We start from the raw sequence: 22138 nt of genomic DNA, 5'->3' as shown, positions 1-22138 counted from the left end.
AATTTTTCGGGTTTAACGTGAAAAAGCCGGATCCGGTTTGACGGAACACACGGCGCCGGATCCGGCATTAATGCAAGTCAATGGGAAAAAGGCCGGATCCGTCTTTCAGTCAAAGTGTTCAGGATTTTTGTCCTGAACACTTTGAATGTATGGGAATAAAACCGATCAGTTCTTTTCCGGATTTGAGCCCTTAGGACGGAACTCAGCCCCGGAAAAGAAAACCGCTAGTGTGAAAGTACCCTAAGGCCTCTTTCACACAGGCGTTGCAGGTGCGTTGCGGGAAATTGCTAGATTTTTCCACGCGAGTGCAAAGCGTTTTAATGCGTTTTGCACGTGCGTGAAAAATTTCCGGTATGTTTGGTACCCAGACCCTAACCCGGACTTTATCACAGAAGTTTGGGTTTGGGATCTGTGTTGTGTAGATTTTATTATTTTCCCTTATAACATGGTTATAAGGGAAAATAATAGCATGGAGGGGTTCAAAAAATTTAATAAAAATTAAACTCACCTCATCCACTTGTTCGCGCAGCCCGGCTAGTCTTCTTTCTTCTTCTTTGAGGACCTGGGAGGAAAAGGACCTTTGGTGATGTCACTGCGCTCATAGCCGGGCGCGAACAAGTGGATGAGGTTAGTTTAATTATTTTTTAACCCCTCCATCCCTAATGTACGAATGCTATTATTTTTCCTTATAACCATGTTATAAGGGAAAATAATAATAATCGGGTTCCCATCCTGATCGTCACCTAGCAACCATGTGTGAAAATCGCACTGCATCCGCACTTGCTTGCGGATGCTTGCGATTTTCATGCAGCCCCATTCACTTCTATGGAGCCTGCGTTGCGTGAAAAACACACACTATAGAGCATGCTGCGACTTGTGCATTGAAATGAATGGGTCCGGATTCAGTGCTGATGCAATGCGTTCACCTCATGCATTGCACCCACGCGGAAAACACGCCCGTGTGAAAGAGGCCTAATACTTTCTTTTCATTTCCTTCTCTTTTGTCGTTTAAACTATTCATATTGTTCTGTTGTTTCAACTTTTTGACCATAGGGTCATGTGTTTCATTGGCCTCTGGTGGACAAAGACCTAAAGAGGGTTGTCTCACTTCAGCAAATGGCATTTATCATGTAGAGAAAGTGAATACAAGGCACTTACTAATGCATTGTGATTGGCCATGTTGCTTCTTTCGCTAGCTGAAATCATTTTTCCATCACGTTATACACTGCTTGTTTCCATGGTTACCACCACCCTGCAATCCATCAGTGGTGGTCGTACTTGCACACTATATGAATAAGCGCCGGCCTCTCTGGTGGCTGGGACTTTGGGACCAAACATAGGCTGGTGCTTTTACCTATAGTGAGCAGGCACGGCCACCGCTGCTGGAGCCATGGAAACGAGCAATGTATAATGTGATGGAAAAATGAATCCAGCCAGCAAAGGAGGCAATATGGACAATCACAATACATTAGTAAGTGCCTTGTATTAACTTTATCTACATAACAAATGCCATTTGTTGAAGTGACAGAACCCCTTTAATGACATCCTGCACAGAGGATACAGCACTTGTTAGTGCTTCTTTTGTACCTTTTATAAATGTATTTTCACACTTTTCTTCAAAGTATCTTTGTAAATTTGCCAGGATTTTAATTGGGGTGGGGATTAAAGTATGTAAAGATTTAAGAAAAAAAAAGCTATTTTCTCAGAAATCATAGTAAAAGTGCTCTGTCTTAATTTTGGCTTTAAATAGATACAGTAAGTAGAGATGAGCGAATTTCATAACGGAAACGGGACGGATCTGTTTTGCAGCCCATAGACTTCTATTATCTCGGAATGAATAACGGAATGCCTCTAAAGGCATTGCGTTATGGTCCGTGGTAACGGAATCCATAACGCAATTCACCTTTTACCACCAAACGAAGTGTGAACGGATTTCATAAGTGGAAATTTGCTCATCTCTAACAGTAAGGGTATATTCACACTGTGTTACAGTCTACATCTGGCCTGTACAGTATATGTATCATATGTATTCATAGGCCCCTAGTCACCAAACAGATGCCAAAATAGTGACAGTTTTTGCTGTATAACATTGTGTACTTGACTACACTTACACTGTTCTATACAAAAGTATCCAGTAAAAAAAAAAAAAAAAAAAAAAAAAGTATGCCAATTGGTATACGTTTTCTTTTTAAACCTATGAACCTGTGGGCTACATATGCACTCCCACCTTGGGGCTTTTTACCTGTACATCACAGGCTAAACCTGGGTCACAGAACCGGTTTTAGTGACCTTACCAAATCTTATGTGAAGATTTATTATTGCAAAAAAATCAGATTTTATGTAAAACATTAAGCTGTTTATTATATTTATACACAATTATCTAATAATTGTGGCAGTGGTCATACCAAAGAAAATAGAGAGCAAAGCTAATATCTGTATTTTTAACCTAGGATCCATTTATTCACAATGCAGATTTGTTGCAGAAATGTCTGCGACGTCCCTATTTGTCTGAATGGCGCTTTCAGAAATCCGTGTGCATGCTGCAGAATCGAACTGATTTTCCATTTCAGAAATGTCTGCAACCAATCTGCAAACTGAATAGACACTTAAAGTGAGGAATCTCATATTGTTTTTACCATCAAGAGCTACAAATCTATACATGTAATTTAAAAGTTAAAATGCTTGCTTCAGCCACCACTAGAGGGAGCTTGTTTTATACGATTTTAACGTGAACTCCGCGTATAGCAATATGCAGTTAGCTCATAAGCTCCCTCTAGTGGTGGGTACATGTTGATTAAATTTATATATATATGCTGGTGATTTCAAGATCTGCATCATGAAGCTATAAAGGTATATAAAATAGTGTTCCAGGATGGAAATTCACTTTACGTTCCGGTTATCACCTGTAATGTTTTTGCAGTGAACTCAGCCTTATTCACAAGTCAGTGAATAGCACACAAATCTACTCAATTCAATGAGTATATTCAGACATCCATTTTGTTTATGTGGATGGAAAATGTGTAGGAGGTGAGCCATGCCTTAGTTTGGTTTGTTTTCTGATATAGCTCAGTGCTAATGGGCCACCTCCCGTTTTTTTTTCATGCACATTTAAATAAATTTAAATAAATAAATAAAACAAACAAATCAAAAGAGGTGCCACACATCGTCACAGATTAGAAAAACCAGACACAGGCGTGTGAATAAGGCCTTACAGCCCAAAGATGGTGACTACATAGGTTGTTCCTATACATTTATGTCTCTGTGATTTGCTACTGCTGTCATGTTCTTATGTGTCATGCCCTTTATGTAGGTGTTTTAATTTCTTTTTTATTGTAAAGGGGTGGGTGTTGAATCTTTGATTATTAGCTCTATACCCAAACACAATGCATTTATCTGCTTTTTTTGTAATATGTGCAGCCAAAAGTGCAGATGATTTGGGATTTTTTTAAATAAATATTTTTACGCAAATGTTACATGTGGTGTGTTTATTTCCTCAGCAGCTGTGGTAGGTTTGTCGCTTCACGCCTTTGACATTATTCAATGCAGGTGGTAATAACTATTACTATTTGTCAGATACTAAATAGAAAAAAAAAGTTCCCTGGTGGCATCTGCCAACCAAAATGTCAACTACCAGGCAGGGCTGTAGTCAGAACTAGGCGGGTGCCTGAAGCAGAAGAACTTAGGAGCCAGCACTATGGCAAGTGCATTTTCTTAATTTTTTTTTATTTTAAAGGATCATTTGTCCTGGCAGAGACTGTTTGAGTAGACGTTCTCTTTCCTCATCTCCTCCAATTGCCCCAAACCGCCATGACAAATTCCTTCAGCTGTGTCTTGTCTCTGCAGTTTCTTACACAGAAATTTTTTCAATGACCCCAAATGCAATACTGCTGAAAAAATAGTGACCCCCACCAGTATAAATAATGTCCTTATAATGCCTCCAGCAATTTTAATGCCAGCTAGAGTGCCCCCCAGTAATAATAATGTCTACTAAAATGCCCCCCAGTAATAATAAAACTCTACAGTGTCCCCAGTAATAATGCCTGTATAGTGTCCCTTAATATGCCACTGTAGTAGAGATGCCCCTACAGTGCCTCCTGCATTAAAATCCTCTATTTTACCCCCCAGTAAAAACACCATTATAGTGCCCCCAGTATTAATAATGTCCTATATAGCGCCCCCAGTATTAATGCCCATGTACAAAAAATCCTGCTATAGTGTCCCTGTATTAAAATGCCCCCAGTAATGTCCCATATAGTACCCTCATATTTTAAAAAAAATGCCCAGGCATTGCCCCCTATATTGCCTCAGTATTAAAAGTCCCCCAGTGCCGCCAATAATGCCCCTAATATTCCCCTAGAGTGCCCCCAATAATGTTGGCAGTTATGTCCCCCACAGTGGCCCTTTAGTAGTAATGTCCCTCTGATAGTAATATCCCCTACATTGCCCCTTAGTAGTAATGTCCCCCACATTACCCACCCAGTAGTAATTTCCACCTCTGCCCCCCCAGTAGTAGTGTCCCCCACACTGCTCCACAGTAGTAATGTACCCTACAGTGCCCCTCCAGTAATGAACCTCACTGTGTTCTCCTTCTCAGTAATGTGCCTCAAAGTGCTGATCCTCCCTTGAGTAATGTCCACCTAAGTGCCCCTTTAGTATTTATGCCCCCCACAGTGCTCTCCTTCCTGCCAGTAATGTCCCCCAAGTGAGCACTGAAAAAAAATGACCTCTTCTGGTCTACTCCTCTTCGAACAGCTGATTGGCGGGTAGAATGCAGGCGGCCAGACGCACCTACATCACTGCGCTGCATCCCGGCAAAGGCGGGGGCGTGATGACGTCATCACGCCTGCCTGTGTCGGGATTTACTACCACATAGGCCTCAGGTCTACTAGGCCTGAGGCCTATAAGGGTGATCAACGGGGCAAGGGAATATAAGCTCCCATGCCCCACTGCAGTATTCAACTGTTTCGCCATCCTGGGCGGGTCTAGTCGCAAATGGCAACATGACTAAAAAGTCTTGCCACCATTTGCAAATTCTAAGTTGTATCTGGAGCACTGTCAATAGCAGTCACCTTGCAATTATCGCTTTTGTATTATGTGAGGGATGGACGTAAGCATTAAAGGGGTTGTGCAGCCTGTTTGTTTTGATGATCTATCCTCATCAATATCTCATCGGTGGGGGTCCGATACCTGGAACCCCTGCCAACCAGCTGTTTGAATAGGAGGCAGCACTCCGTGCGAGAGCTGCTTCCTCTTAATTATGCTGCCTGTCTCAGATGTGCAGTGTAATTACAAGTACTTGCTTCATTCGCTTGAATGGGGCGAGTACTTGTAACTACACTCTGCCACCACCACAGGGGATACAACCCGTAGTGAAATGAAGAGGAAGCAGCACTTGCATGGAGCGCCTCCTCATCTTCGAACAGCTGATTGGTGTGCTGTCCGCATTTTTTGCGGACCCATTTAAATGAATGGGTCTGCATCCTATCCACAAAAACGGAACAGACAAGGAAACAAAATACGTTCACGTGAATGTAGCCTAACCATGCAAAAAATCAGGGCATTTTTCATAATCTGTCGTGTATACATACCCCTTTGGTGGCTGCACGCTGCAGATTTGTGTGCATCACATCTGCACCAAACGCGCACTTTTTATTGCACATTTTGGTGCAGATTTGATGCCGTTTTGCCACAGATCTAAGCATTCCATTTATAAATTTGAAATCCGCACACAAAAAACCCCCCAAAAAACAACTGACATGCTGCAGATTTCAAAATCCGCTCAGCAGGTCAATTTCCACACCTAAGGAAAAAAGCAAATCTAATCTACACCATGTGCAGGCACCTCTAGTGTCAAAATATTCGACAGTGCAGTTTTAACATGTAATGCTGCTGTCTGTCCAGGAACCCACACATCATGCATACTTTAAGGAGAACTCCATCAGAGAAGCTGCCTCGGACTCTCCAGCTGCTCCCTTCCTATGCATCCCTGCACTACTGTTACCAAGTGGCCATTATGTGTGTATATAGATTATGCAAGTATGTATTATGTGTGTAGGCTAGTAATGAGTGTGTGCATGTACATAGTAAATGTCAGCATGCCTGTATAAAGTAATGCATGCATATAGTGTATATATATACAGCCAGGTCCATAAATATTGGGACATGGACACAATTCTAACATTTTTGGCTCTATACACCACCACAATGGATTTGAAATGAAACAAACAAGATGTGCTTTACCTGCAGACTGTCAGCTTTAATTTGAGGGTATTTACATCTAAATCAGGTGATCGGTGTAGGAATTACAACAGTTTGCATATGTGCCTCCCACTTGTTAATAAGGACACAGCATTATTTCACCTTAAGGACTTGGCCATTTTTTGCAAATCTGACCAGTGTCACTTTAAGTGGTGATAACTTTTAAACGCTTTGACTTATCCAGACCATTCTGAGATTGTTTTTTCGTCACATATTGTACTTCATGACACTGGTAAAATGAAGTAAAAAAAAAAATCATTTTTATTTATAAAAAAAATACCAAATTTACAAAAAAATTGAAAAAAATTGCTAATTTCCAAGTTTATATTTCTCTACTTCCATAATACATAGTAATACCTACAAAAATAGTTATTACTTTACATTCCCCATATGTCTACTTCATGTTTGGATCATTTTGGGAATTATATTTTATATTTTGGGGATGTTACAAGGCTTAGAAGTTTGGAAGCAAATCTTGAAATTTTTCTGAAATTTTTAAAAACCCAATTTTTAGGGACCAGTTCACGTCTGAAGTCACTTTGTGAAGCTTATATAATATAAAGCACCCAAAATGACCCAATTCTAGAAACTACACCCCTCAAGGTATTCCAAACTGATTTTTACAAACGTTGTTAACCCTTTGGGGGTTGCACAAGAGTTATTGGCACATGGGGATGAAATTTGAAAATATCCTTTTTTTTGCCACATTTTCCATTGTAACCCATTTGTTCCACTAACAAAGCAAGGGTTAACAGCCAAACAAGACTGTATCTTTATTGCCCTGACTCTGCCGTTTACAGAAACACCCCATATGTGGCCGTACACTACTGTACGGCCACACAGCGGGCGTAGAGGGAAAGGAGCGCCGTTTGGTTTTTGGAGGGCTGATTTTTATGGACCGGTTTATTTACACCGTGTCCTGTTTCAACCCCTCCTGATGCACCCCTGGAGTAGAAACTCCCTAAAAGTGACCCCATTTTGGAAACTACGGGATAAGGTGGTGGTTTTGTTGGGATTATTTTTAGGGTACATAAGATTTTTGGATTTTTGGTTGCTCTATATTACATTTTTGTGAGGTAAGGTTACCAAAAATTTTAATTCTGAAATGTCATCTCCATTTGCCATTAACTGTTGAGGAACACCTAAAGGGTTACTAAAGTTTGTAAAATCAGTTTTGAATACCTTGAGGGATGTAGTTTCTTAGATGGGGTCACTTTTAGGGAGTTTTTTTACTCTAGGGGGGGCTTCAAAAGGGACATGGTGTCAATAAAAAAGGCCATCAAAATCGGCCTTCCAGAAACCATGTCGGTCCTTTGCTTTTGCACCCTGCCTTTTAGTGATACAGCAGTTTACGACCACAAATGTGGCGTTTCTGTAAACTGCAGTATCAGGGTAATAAATATTAAGTTTTGTTTGGTTGTTAACCCTTGCTTTGTTACCGGAAAAAACGGATTGAAATGGAAAAGTGCCAAAAATAGCATATTTTTTTGTTTGTTTTTTGACCGTGTTAATCTGGGGGGTTAGGTCATGGGGTATTTTTATAGAGGAGATTCTTACGGACGTGGCGATACCTAATAAGTCTACTTTTTTACAATTATTTAGGTTTTAGACTATATTATCCTTTTTGATACATCTCATGTAGGGCCTAATTTTTTGCGGGGTGAAAGGACGGTTTTATTGGCACTATTTTGGGGACTATATTACTTTTTGATCGCTTGCTCCAAAAAATTTTATGTAAGGTGACAAAAAAGTTCTTTTTTGCACTGTTTTTTTTGGGGGACCGTGTTAATCTGGGGGGTTAGGTCATGGGGTATTTTTTTAAAGGAGATTATTACGATGCAGTGATACCTTATTTGTATACTTTTTGTATTATTTTATTTTTTACAATTTTTTGGGGTGTCTCAAGTATGAGAACCAGTTTTTTTATCCGATGTCAGTACTAAATTGGTATATAAATTTTGTCCTCATGGAAGTGTGATACTCCCTGAAGCAACCGTCAATGCAGAGGCCCGGATGATCCGGGCATGTGTCGCACTGAGTAGTTGTGTCCTTCCGTATCCCCCTCCTGCGACACACTCTGCACTTTTTTGGGGTTCGTCCCTTCTTTCCAGTATGGGGGACCACACCTGGAAAGTGTTGGCCAGGGACGATCCGGGCGCCTCCAGTTCCCGAGGTACTCCGGTCTGCTATTTCCCGGTGCGAAAAAGATCAGGGCCTTGAGGACTGCCTCATAGAACTGAAGGAATGTCCCTGTGTTGCCAGCGCTCCGGGACAGCACAAGAGTTGTACATGGCAACCTGCACCAAGTAGACCGCAACTTTTTTGTACCATGCAGGGGTTTTGCGCATGGCGTTATATGGCTTGAGGACCTGATCAGAGTGATCAACTCCCCCCATATACCGATTGTAGTCGACGATACAATCGGGCTTGAGGACCGTTGCCGCGGTACCTCGCACAGGGACAGGGGTGATGCCGTTACCATGAATTGTGGACAGTACAAGGACATCCCTCTTGTCCTTATATCTGACCAGCAACAGGTTTTCACTGGTAAGGGCACAGGTCGCACCCCTGGGGATAGGTACCTGGAGGGGGTGGGCAGGGAGGCCACGTTGATTCACGCCATACCTCAACCGCTTTGAGGGACCATACAGGCAGAAAATGAGTCTCCCCTTGAATGCAATGAGAGACTCATCAACCACGACCTCCCTTCCAGGTACATAGGCCTGTACAAATTTGGCCCCAAAATGATCGATAACCGGCCGTATCTTATACAGACGGTCATAGGCAGGATCACTTTGGGGGAGACATGCTGCATTATCTGAATAATGCAGACATTTCCGGATGGCCTCAAACTGGGAGCGTGTCATGGCCGTACTGTAAAGTGGGGCCTGGTAGAGGACATCCCCACTCCAGTAATGCCTGACACTGGGTTTCTTGACCAGGCCCATATGCAGCATGAGGCCCCAAAATGTCCTCATCTCAGCTGCACTGACCGGCGTCCAGCCACCGGGCCTAGCCAAAAAGGAGCCCGGGTGTTGAGCAACGAACTGTTGGGCGTAAAGGTTCGTCTGCTCCACCATCAGATTTACCAGTGGGTCACTGAAAAAATTACAAAAAAATTCATATTCAGTGTAGCCCACTGTGGAAATCTGGATTCCTGATTGGCCTACAAAATCAGGAATCACAGGCTCATATCGCTCTGGGGTACACCAGACAAGTTCACCGGCAGGGTGCTCCGGTGGATTTAACTGGTGAGCCAGAAAACTACAGGGAGTGCAGAATTATTAGGCAAGTTGTATTTTTGAGGATTAATTTTATTATTGAACAACAACCATGTTCTCAATGAACCCAAAAAACTCATTAATATCAAAGCTGAATATTTTTGGAAGTAGTTTTTAGTTTGTTTTTAGTTTTAGCTATTTTAGGGGAATATCTGTGTGTGCAGGTGACTATTACTGTGCATAATTATTAGGCAACTTAACAAAAAACAAATATATACCCATTCCAATTATTTATTTTTACCAGTGAAACCAATATAACATCTCAACATTCAAAAACAAAACAAAAACAAATCAGTGACCAATATAGCCACCTTTCTTTGCAAGGACACTCAAAAGCCTGCCATCCATGGATTCTGTCAGTGTTTTGATCTGTTCACCATCAACATTGCGTGCAGCAGCAACCACAGCCTCCCAGACACTGTTCAGAGAGGTGTACTGTTTTCCCTCCTTGTAAATCTCACATTTGATGATGGACCACAGGTTCTCAATGGGGTTCAGATCAGGTGAACAAGGAGGCCATGTCATTAGTTTTTCTTCTTTTATACCCTTTCTTGCCAGCCACGCTGTGGAGTACTTGGACGCGTGTGATGGAGCATTGTCCTGCATGAAAATCATGTTTTTCTTGAAGGATGCAGACTTCTTCCTGTACCACTGCTTGAAGAAGGTGTCTTCCAGAAACTGGCAGTAGGACTGGGAGTTGAGCTTGACTCCATCCTCAACCAGAAAAGGCCCCACAAGCTCATCTTTGATAATACCAGCCCAAACCAGTACTCCACCTCCACCTTGCTGGCGTCTGAGTCGGACTGGAGCTCTCTGCCCTTTACCAATCCAACCACGGGCCCATCCATCTGGCCCATCAAGACTCACTCTCATTTCATCAGTCCATAAAACCTTAGAAAAATCAGTCTTGAGATATTTCTTGGCCCAGTCTTGACGTTTCAGCTTGTGTGTCTTGTTCAGTGGTGGTCGTCTTTCAGCCTCTCTTACCTTGGCCATGTCTCTGAGTATTGCACACCTTGTGCTTTTGGGCACTCCAGTGATGTTGCAGCTCTGAAATATGGCCAAACTGGTGGCAAGTGGCATCTTGGCAGCTGCACGCTTGACTTTTCTCAGTTCATGGGCAGTTATTTTGCGCCTTGGTTTTTCCACACGCTTCTTGCGACCCTGTTGACTATTTTGAATGAAACGCTTGATTGTTCGATGATCACGCTTCAAAAGCTTTGCAATTTTAAGAGTGCTGCATCCCTCTGCCAGATATCTCACTATTTTTGACTTTTCTGAGCCTGTCAAGTCCTTCTTTTGACCCATTTTGCCAAAGGAAAGGAAGTTGCCTAATAATTATGCACACCTGATATAGGGTGTTGATGTCATTAGACCACACCCCTTCTCATTACAGAGATGCACATCACCTAATATGCTAAATTGGTAGTAGGCTTTCGAGCCGTCTACAGCTTGGAGTAAGACAACATGCATAAAGAGGATGATGTGGTCAAAATACTAATTTGCCTAATAATTCTGCACTCCCTGTAGTACGAGCCCCAGAGCTGCTCGTACTAGGGTGGGCCACAGGGTCCCTAGCATGGCGGTCCCCTTGCTCCTCCTGGCGGCGTCCCTGGGGGGGTCTGGGGTCACACAGCTGTGCTATGGACCCCAGACACCCTACTTAGGGTGATGCAATCAAACTTTTTTTTTTACCACTAACTTTCCCTTTTATATCCCTGCCTAGCCCAAACTTTCCCTATACTTTCCCTTATTACCTGCTGATAAAGATGGGGGTAGCACAGGTCCTGGGGGCAAGGATGGGTGCTGGGGCACAGATGCTGGCTCAGATCGCACGTGCAGGCAGCGCTCCTCTCTCCTCGGGCTCTGGACACAAAAGGAGAGGAGCGCTGCTATGATTTGAATCTGCCGCCGGCCCGCCCTCCTACCAATCAGAAGCGATCCTGAGAGGTGATGTCACCATCACCACTCAGGATCGCAGGATGGTGATTGGTGGGGTAAAAATCACACCACCGATCACCATCCTGTTCCGGGTTATCGGGTCCTCAGAGACCCGGAAAAGGTCTGAATTGACCTGCGGTTTGCTGCGATCGCCTACACGGGGGGTGATCACAGGACCCCCCGGTGCATTTGAGCAGGCACCGGGTTCCGATTTCCGCCCGCCGCAAGGTGGTGATCGAAAATACACAGGGCGTATAAGTACGTCCTGTGTCCTTAAGTACCAGGACTTAATCAAATCAAACTTTCACTTTTTAATACTTGGTTGCAAATCCTTTGCAGTCAATTACAGACTGAAGTCTGGAATGCATAGACATCACCGCTGGGTTTCATCCCTGGTGATGCTCTGCCAGGCCTCTACTGCAACTGTGTTCAGTTCCTGCTTGTTCTGGGGACATTTTCCCTTCAGTTTTGTCTTCAGCAAGTGAAATACATGCTTAATCGGATTCAGGTCAGGTGATTGACTTGGCCATTGCATAACATTCCACTTCTTTCCCTTAAAAAACTCTTTGGTTGCTTTTGCAGTATGCTTTGGGTCATTGTCCATCTGCACTGTGAAGCGCCGTCCAATGAGTTCTGAAGCATTTGGCTGAATATAAGCAAATAATATTTCCAAGAACAAGCAGGAACTGAAGAAAGTTGCAGTAGAGGCCGGGCAGAGCATCACCAGGGATGAAACCCAGTGTCTGGTGATGTCTATGCGTTCCAGACTTCAGGCTGTAATTGACTGCAAAGGATTTGCAACCAAGTATTAAAAAGTGAAAGTTTGATTTATGATTATTATTCTGTCCCATTACTTTTGGTTCCTTAACAAGTGGGAGGCACATATGCAAACTGTTGTAATTCCTACACCGTTCACCTGATTTTGATGTAAATACCCTTAAATTAAAGCTGACAGTCTGCAGTTAAAGCACATCTTGTTCGTTTAATTTCAAATCTATTGTGGTGGTGTATGGAGCCAATAATGTTAGAATTGTGTCGATGTCCCAATATTTATGAGCCTGACTGTATATATATAGTGATATCTACCTTAATATCAGAATTTTGCAACTACTGCCCATACTAAGCCAATCCTAACCATTGCTCATCGATATTACAGTCCCAGAAAAAACTTTTAAATAAATTATATTATTCCACTGTATGCCGTATTAAAAGTGGGTTTCTGAGACTTTAATACTGATCGTGGGGGTCCAACTCCAGGGACCTCAGCCATGCAATCAGCTGTTTGAGAAGGCATCTGTGCTAGCACTAGCACCACTGTCTTCTCTCTGCTTTTCCTAGGCCAGTGATGACACGTTCATCGGTCACGTGGCCTAGGTGCAGCTCAGCCCCATAGAAGTGAAAGGGGCTGAGTGCAATACCAAACACAGCCGCTATACAATGTACGGCGCTGGGCTTGATAAACTGCGAGAAGGGCGCATGCTCACAGGAGATCCGACGAGCATTGCTGGAAGCCATTGCGTTTCCATCCTGCTCTGTTACACCATGATGGGGGCCAGCAGAGACCTGTCCGCAACCTGACACATACGTGCGCAGCGGTTTTCGTCCAGCTGATTCTCTGCATATTTGCAGGTTAGCAGTTTTGAAATCCACGGCATATCAATTCATACAGCTGATTTCACCTTTTCCAATGGAGAGGGTAATATCTGCTGGCTTGCATGTAATACATGTGGTTTTGTTGTGGCTTTTGCTGCGGAAACAGCTGATTTTTCAGCCGTTTTTTTAGTCAATCATAAACCTAGCCTTAGGGACTCTGTGTGCAAGAGCAATAAAGGAAAAATACTAGGCAACAGAGCGTTTAGCACAGCATGCTTTATTCTTTTTTCATCTTATCTCACTTTTTATTACATGGCACTTCGGTTTTCGCAGCACTCTAAGAAGATGAATTCCCAAAAAATAATGGAAGCCATTTGGAAGTTTTGCTACTGCTGATACCGCTCTGGATCACTGCCAAGTTCTGGAGTTTTGTCTGACGAGCCTGCAGAAAAATAGCGATACTTGTCAATAGTAGAAGGTACATGAACGTGAGAACAAGAGATACAGCCAAGGCGTAAGACTAAATAGTTGAGTGGGACTAGCCATAATTAAAGTGTGTACGTTGGATACTTGACCAGGATGAATGGTGGTCTCAATGCTGAGCTATATGTGAGTATCCTACAAGACGATTTACTTCGTACACTCAAGTACTATGGGTATGAAAAGGACGACACAGTGTACCAGCAGGACAACGACCCGAAGCAAATTTCGAGTTTGTCGAAGAAATGGTTCACTGACAATAAGGTAGAGGTGCTGGATTGGCCCCCACAGTCCCCAGACCTCAACCCAATCGAATACTTGTGGGTGGAGTTGAAGAATAAGCTGTATTGGTACTCAAGTGATTCACCCAGTATGCACCAACATTGGGAACGTGTAGAAGAGACCGGGCAACAGATTTCAGTCGAGGAATGCTTGAATCTGATCGAGAGTATGCCCAGAAGGAGGCAGTGCTGAACGATAAAGGTGGATTTACAAAATACTAACAAAATAATAAAAATGTAGAATTTTAGAAGCAAAAGAGTAACAATGCAGTTACATGACAAGAATCTGATCTGCATAACTGATCGTATGCTAAATAGTTGCAAGTCTAATTTATGTATGAGATAGCAAGATGATTATCTATAAAATGATGGTAGCCTCACGTTCGAAGCTGTAGTGGATGGTGAACTTAGAATACACAAAAGTGGGCCCTAGTAAGACCCTCGGGATAATGACCCTGAAATACACCACTGGTCAAAAGACCAAAGAAAGTCCCTATAGGAGTCTACTAATTTGGAAAATAAAAGCCAAATACTTTAATTCATTCACTTAAAAAGGGGAGTTATTTACCCCACAAAAACCACACATTTTAAAACTATCAGGCGGCAACGCAAATTAGTGTGAGAATTTACTTCTCTCTCATTTGTTTGAGAACATATGTGTGTGTACAGGTGGGTGGTTGGTGACAGTATAGCGTAGATGGGATATGCCCTGTTATTTTGTGTCATGGAAGCCTGGGCCCAGGCTCCGGACACCACTACGTTAATTTTCTCTACAATGGCACCAGATAAACCACTACACTAAGTTCATGACACACACAACTGATAGCCCTACTAAGGTCTCCACATTTACTGCCAGCTGAATCTAAAACAAGCGCCTAACACTAGTCCCCACCCGACATGTTTCGCCGCGATGCGGCTTCGTCAGGGGTTAGGGGTATTAGCGTCGGCGCGCTGAACAAACAGGGGTTTTATGCCTTAGGTAACGCCCCCATTTAGCTCTTACAGATAGTCTATTGGTTGTATCCAATAGACTATCTGTAAGAGCTAAATGGGGGCGTTACCTAAGGCATAAAACCCCTGTTTGTTCAGCGCGCCGACGCTAATACCCCTAACCCCTGACGAAGCCGCATCGCGGCGAAACATGTCGGGTGGGGACTAGTGTTAGGCGCTTGTTTTAGATTCAGCTGGCAGTAAATGTGGAGACCTTAGTAGGGCTATCAGTTGTGTGTGTCATGAACTTAGTGTAGTGGTTTATCTGGTGCCATTGTAGAGAAAATTAACGTAGTGGTGTCCGGAGCCTGGGCCCAGGCTTCCATGACACAAAATAACAGGGCATATCCCATCTACGCTATACTGTCACCAACCACCCACCTGTACACACACATATGTTCTCAAACAAATGAGAGAGAAGTAAATTCTCACACTAATTTGCGTTGCCGCCTGATAGTTTTAAAATGTGTGGTTTTTGTGGGGTAAATAACTCCCCTTTTTAAGTGAATGAATTAAAGTATTTGGCTTTTATTTTCCAAATTAGTAGACTCCTATAGGGACTTTCTTTGGTCTTTTGACCAGTGGTGTATTTCAGGATGGTGAACTTGTTACCCTTTTTCTCGCCTGTGTATATCATCATTACATTCACACACACAGTGGATATAAAAAGTGTACACACCCCTGTTAAAATGTCAGGTTTCTGTGCTGTAAAAAAACGAGACAAAGATAAATAATTTCAGAACTTTTTCCACCTTTAATGTTACCTATAAACTGTACAACTCAATTGAAAAACAAACTGAAATCTTTTAGGTGGATGGAAGAAAAAAAAAAAAAAAGGGGTTGCATAAGTGTGCACACCCTCTTATAACTGAGGTTGTTGCTGTGTTCAGAATTAAGCAATCCCATTCAAAATCATGTTAAATTGGAGTCAGCATACACCTGCCATCATTTCAGGTGCCTCTGATTAACCCCAAATAAAGTTCAGCTGCTCTAGTTGGTCTTTCCTGAATTGTTCTTAGTCGCATCCCACAGCAAAAGCCATGGTCCACAGAGAGCTTCCAAAGCATCAGAGGGATCTCATTGTTAAAAGGTATCAGTCAGGAGAAGGGTTCAAAAGAATTTCCAAGGCATCAGATATACCATGGAACACAGTGAAGAGAATCATTATCAAGTCGAGAAAATATGACACAACAGTGACATTACCAAGAACTGGACGTCCCTCCAAATTTGATGAAAAGACGAGAAGAAAACTGGTCTGGGAGGCTACCAAGAGGCCTACAGCAACATTAAAGGAGCTGCAGGAATATCTGGCAAGTACTAGCTGTGTGGTACATGTGACAACAATCTCCCGTATTCTTCATATGTCTGGGCTATGGGGTAGAGTGGCAAGACGAAAGCCTTTTCTTACGAAGAAAAACATCCATGCCAGGCTACATTTTGCAAAAACACATGTGAAGTCTCCCAAAAGCATGTGGGAAAAGGTGTTATGGTGTGATGAAACCAAGGTTGAACTTTTTGGCCATAATTCCAAAAGATATGTTTGGCCTAAAAACAACACTGCACATCACCAAAAGAACACCATACCCACAGTGAAGCATGGTGGTGGCAGCATCATGCTTTGGGGCTGTTTTTCTTCAGCTGGAACTGGGACCTTAGTTAAGCTAGAGCGAATTATGAACAGTTCCAAATACCAGTCAATATTGGCACAAAACCTTCAGGCTTCTGCTAGAAAGCTGAACATGAAGAGGAACTTCATATTTCAACATGACAACGACCCAAAGCATACATCCAAATCAACAAAGGAATGGCTTTACCAGAAGAAGATTAAAGTTTTGGAATGGCCCAGCCAGAGCCCAGACCTGAATCCGATTGAAAATATGTGGGGTGATCTGAAGAGGGCTGAGCACAGGAGATGCTCTCGGCAATATTTGCAATGTTTTTGCAAAGAAGAGTGGGAAATCTTGCCAAGTCAAAATGTGCCATGCTGATAGACTCATACCCAAAAAGACTGAGTGCTGTAATAAAATCAAAAGGTGCTTCAACAAAGTATTAGTTTAAGGATGTGCACACTTATGCAATCATATTATATTATTTTTATATTTTTTCTTCAATCTACCTAAAAGATTTCAGTTTGTTTTTCAATTGAGTTCTACAGTTTATAGGTCACATTAAAGGTGGAAAAGTTCTGAAATGATTTGTCTCTGTTTTACATCACAGAAACCTGACATTTTAACAGGGGTGTGTAGACTTTTTATATCCACTGTAGACCGTTTCTTTAGATTCCAACCATACTTCTTGGTGTATCTTTCTTTTGTCAATCAGTATGTTTTCAAACACATTTGTGGATGACGGGCAGACTATTGCATGGCCTGTATTTCAGCATTTTTGAGAGAACAAGCTCTTGTTGATGTAGATGCTTATGAACATACTTTGACTGTTTTTGTGTAGAAACCTCTGTTTCATATAAGCATGAACTTTACCCGTACATATGAGTAAAGTCAGATGAACCCACAGATTTTGCCTGGACTGGCTTACTATCTTATGTGAATTGGGTTGTGCCAACCCCCCCTGGACAGATGATGACCAGACGTTTCTAGCAGTGGCTTCTTTCCTTCTCCGCCCTGACTAAACACGCATGTTCAGCTGACAGCTGTTGAAGGTGTATGGGTGCAAACGTATGAGTTAATGCTTTAAAAAAAAAATACATAATTACGTAAAGGTTGACAATTGCACTCATACGATTATCTATTTCCAGGAAATATACAGTGCTTTTTGGTACCAAAGTTTTTTTTAAGGTGTGTCATCCCTGTTTTTTATAAGTTAACTTTTTATAAAATTTCCAACTTTAGGAGGTAGTCACAAGAATACATGTGAAATTTTTCAGTTATATCACTGAAATATAACAATTTTTAAATAAATATTATTTTTAAAAGTTGTTTCCTTGTCTAAATCACAGATGCCCAACCCATTGCTATCCGTTCTGTGTGGCTCATGGCTCTACTTTAATTCCATGATTAAAGTGAAATATGAAATCAGACACAAAATAAATGTGTGGGGAGGGTGGCCCTGAGTCATTCCGTTATTAATTCCGTCATAATAGAAGTCTATGGGCTGCAAAACGGATCCGTCCCGTTTCCGTTATGCAGGGGAGTCCTCTTCTGCATAACGGAAACGGGACAAATCCGTTATGCAGCCCATAGACTTCTATTATGACGTAATGAACAATGGAATGCCTCTAAAGGCATTCCATTATGCATTCCATCATAGAATTGCGTTATGGTCCATGGTAACGGAATCCATAACGCAATTAACCTTTTACCAGTAAACGAAGAGTGAATAAATTTCATAACCTGAAATTCGCTCACCTCTAGTTATGACCACCCTGCAATCCATTAGTGGTGGCCATGCGTGCACACTATAGGTAAAAATGCCGACCTCTATCGTGACCGGGACCGTGGGAGCGTACATAGGCTGAATATAATTAGGACCTGACCTTGGTAAGGTAATTTTACTAGTTTATTTACAAATGCCTATCCAGGCAATAGAACCTGTCTTGACCCAGGTATAAATGAATACTTAACTTTTATTTGAATACAAGTAAAACCTAAATGCTAAGCGTGTGCGAGGTGCACTCTTTAATTGAACTTAAACAGAACCAAAAAATTAAGGGGTGTTAAAAACACAGTACACCACTTCACTAATCGGTATATTGCTTTGACAATTAGGCGGGGTGAAGAGATGTGCACTATCTCTCACCCTTACCACTGTAAGGGCAGAACACTACCGTACCACCGTCCGCAGTGACTCTGCCAGCTGAGAATGGTAGTAATAACAGCCATATAGAGTGGTGGGAGAAATGGAAATATCAACCCACTATGTGAATTGCGCATAAAGCGTCTCAGTTCATCTCAGACTGGGATTAGTGGCAACTAACACCGCAACACGGACTCGGTGAATAGTAGCCAAAACCACAACTAACTTGATTGCTAAACCAAACCAAGCAACGTCGGCCAGCCTGACCGCTACTTGCTGGTTAACAGTGGAGTGGTGCACAGCAATTAAAAACTAACACTGCCCCCCATTTTTTTATGTTTTACTACTTTTGCACAATAAAAACCCTTTTTTGCAAAAAAAAAAAGTTTTAGCATCATCGCATCCTAAGGCCCATACCTTTTATATTTTTCTTTCTATGGAGCTGTGTGAGGGCTTGACTTTTGCGGAACTTGTAGTTGTGAGATTGTGAAACAGCTATTTCTGCATAATGTTTGAACTGAAACTGTCATTTGGCATTCCGGGCACTAGAGGCCACTGTTTTGCAGCTACAGCCAGCACACTCTGGGATTTGAATATGCAAAACAGATGATGACTCATGCTGTGTGTGCCAGACAGAGCCGAAAGTGGTGATCTGACATGGTGGAAGGATTGTGCTGTGAGGGACTGAATCCGATTCCATCCTGGTTTGCAGATGGCTGGCAGTTAATGGACACTCAAAAGAAGGAGAGTAACTGTTATACCCTTACTGAGTCCAGCTCTTTTGAAAGAGAGGTTGTCCCAGGAAGACCAGTTCAGTGTGTGGACAGAAGGCCTCATCTTCAAGCAAGGCCGCACGGTTGTTGAGAGGTTGGTGGCCATCCTGGTAGGCTGCATCCTCGGGCCCAGAACGGATGCAGGTCAGTGCACCCAGTTACGGATTGTAATATATTATGTGGCGCCTGAAGTAACAGAGACTAGCCTAGGCCTCGCATTAGTTTGTTAGGATTATATTGTTTTGCTAGGCTTTTCTGTACTGGACTGCAGCACAGTTATTGACTTGCAGGCTCTGCTGCGTCTGCCACTGGCTAGGAGTGTCCTCTGTAGCGGCACAGCACGACTTGCATGCTCTGCTGTGTCCGCCATCGGCTAGGCCTGTCCAGTGGACAGGGACATTGACTGTGGGTCCGGGATATAGCCTTTTTCTATGCATGTTTGCATTGGTTTTGTTTGTGATATTACTTTTTGCATAAGTAAAGTTTGTGTTCTTGCATATTAAGCTGGTGTCAGTGTCACTTTCCTTGTCTGTGACTTCGCTGTATCCTTGGGAGCCCACCCCGGTACACGGCTTACAACTTGGTGTAGTCGGCAGGATACAGCGACCGTTATGGACGGAAACGCGGCTGGAGATCGTCCCCCGGCGCCAGTGGTGCCGCATCAGGACCCAGCCCAGGGTGCACAGGCGCAAGTCCAGCTTGTCCCCAACAATATGGCTACCCCAGTAGGATACATTCCTGTAGGGGCACTGCTGCGTCATCTGCCAAAGTATGACGGTAACAACATGACATTGCAGGACTGGACTGAAAGGGTGCAAAGTGGTGTTAAAATGTGTAACCTGACCCCCGAACTGCGGGCCCAGGTTGCATTGGGAGCCCTAGAGGGTGACGTCAGGCGGACAGTGATGGTAAGACCTGACTCTGAGAGAGATTCCCTAGAGAAGATATTCTCCCTGCTAGAGAGCCCAAGGGGGGCGGGCCAAAGTGGTACAGTTACGGAGTCACTTCTTTAACCGACCCCAGCGAGAGGGCGAGACCCTGATGCAATATTCCAATGCTCTACAGGAGACACTGAATGAGATACAACAACGAGACCCTGAGGCTATGGGCGCCTTCCGGGAGGTGGGCCGGCTTCTACGAGATCAGTTCATAGTAGGGCTCTCCAATAAATTCCTACAATATAAATTACAAGAGATGACCCGAACAATGGCCGATATGACTTTCTAATGCGTTTACTTAGCCGCCGTAGAGAGAGAGGAAGAGCCCATACCTACAGCAGCTAGAGTGGTGAATAGCACGCATGTGACAAGGGACCGGTCGGGACCTGAAGAATCAGAGTCCTTAAAGGATGTGGTCCAGGCCCTGCTGGTGGAATTGAAAGAGCTTCAGCTGGAAGAGTCCCAGATGAAGGCAGAACCGTCCCGGCCTTCGGAACCTGTCCCCCGCACCTCGTGCCACTCCACCCAGAGCAACCCCGGCGAGGGGGCCGGGCAGAAGGGTTTGCTGAAAGTACGGCCATATGGCTAGAGAGTGCCCAGAACAGGTAGCGTCTGAGCCGACGTTAAACTTCCAACCACTGCAGTAGCTGGGCGTCCTGCGGCGTCACACCAGAAGTTAAGCCCTCTGCGTGAAGAACGTGATCTGTATGCCATCAGCTCCGTATTAGAAGCCGAGTTGGAAGGCCGAAAGGTTTGCTGCCTAGTTGATACAGGGTCAGAATGCACTCTAATGCCTTTGGAGTTCTTCGAGAGGCACTTTGGGCATATGATGGAGCCCGAAGACAGGAGCGTCATCAGGCTGATGGCTGATGATAATAAAGAGATGGATGTTCGAGGGATAGTCTGGATGCGGGTCCGACTGTTTGGGCAAGACATCGGCAAGAAAGGGGTTGTGCTGGTGGACGGAAAGGATTGGACGTGACCCTGGGTATGAATATACTGAGAGACCTAGATCATCAACTCTATGCCAAGGAAGGGCCGAAGTACTGGCAACGGGCCACCATACACCAGCCTACCCAGAAGGTCTTGCAACAAATGGTGAGGAGCTGTAGCCTGCAAAAGAGTAACCTGTCCGGACAGGCCATTGGAGACGTGATGGTGCTACAGAGGACTCCGTTGAAGATCCCACCTCGACAGGAGCGAATATTGATGTTGCCAATGGGGGCTGGACGACGACTGAATGGACTGGAAGTCCTGATCGAGCCCGCTTATCAAGAAGAGAAGCAGATTCACCCACTGTTAGGCCGGGCCCTTGCCATTGTGAAAGACAGATGTATGCCTAGTACGCTGCTGTAATGTTGAGGACTGCGAGTTAACCGTCCCCACAAACACCCTGCTGGCCAAAGTTTATATGTCCGAAGGGGGTATCGCTTGATGAAGGGGCTTTACGCTGCAGCCGGATAGAGATCAGCCTCGACCTATGCCGTGGAGACCCATTCAAGGAAAACCCCGACAGCAGGAGTGGAACGGTCGAGTGATCATGGCCCATATGGGGGTGGACTGCAGAACCCTGACCCCGGGGGATCAAAAGCTGCTGGAAGACACCCTCTGGGAATTTCAGGAGGCCTTCTCAAGACATGATGAGGAATTTGGGTGTGCTACTGCCATCGAACATGAAATCCCAACCTGGCGATGCTGCGCCGATCAGGGAACGCTACCGGCAGATCCCACCAAAGATGTATCAGGAGGTGATAGATATGGGGGCCAGCATGTTGGAGAACCGGGTGATCCAGGAGAGTCAAAGTCCGTGGGCTGCTCCGATAGTCTTGGTGCGGAAGAAAGACGGGGGT

General features: G+C 43.7%; 1 protein-coding gene across 2 annotated transcripts in view; it reads right to left on the bottom strand.

The window, feature by feature from the left end:
* Positions 1 to 13333: 13333 nt before the first annotated feature.
* MFSD4A (major facilitator superfamily domain containing 4A) overlaps positions 13334 to 22138 on the bottom strand; it is an 89054-nt gene continuing 80249 nt past the window's right edge. For both annotated transcript variants that reach the window (XM_044286381.1, XM_044286382.1), the window contains one exon: positions 13334 to 13515. In XM_044286381.1, the coding sequence (XP_044142316.1) occupies positions 13460 to 13515 (56 nt within the window). In that variant the 3' untranslated portion in view covers positions 13334 to 13459. The remainder of the gene's footprint in view (positions 13516 to 22138) is intronic.

This window comes from Bufo gargarizans, chromosome 3 (genome assembly GCF_014858855.1).
Source record: "Bufo gargarizans isolate SCDJY-AF-19 chromosome 3, ASM1485885v1, whole genome shotgun sequence".
NCBI classification, from domain to species: domain Eukaryota; kingdom Metazoa; phylum Chordata; class Amphibia; order Anura; family Bufonidae; genus Bufo; species Bufo gargarizans.
Note: the sequence above shows the minus strand (reverse complement) of the source record. Positions and strands in the feature narration are given on the sequence as shown.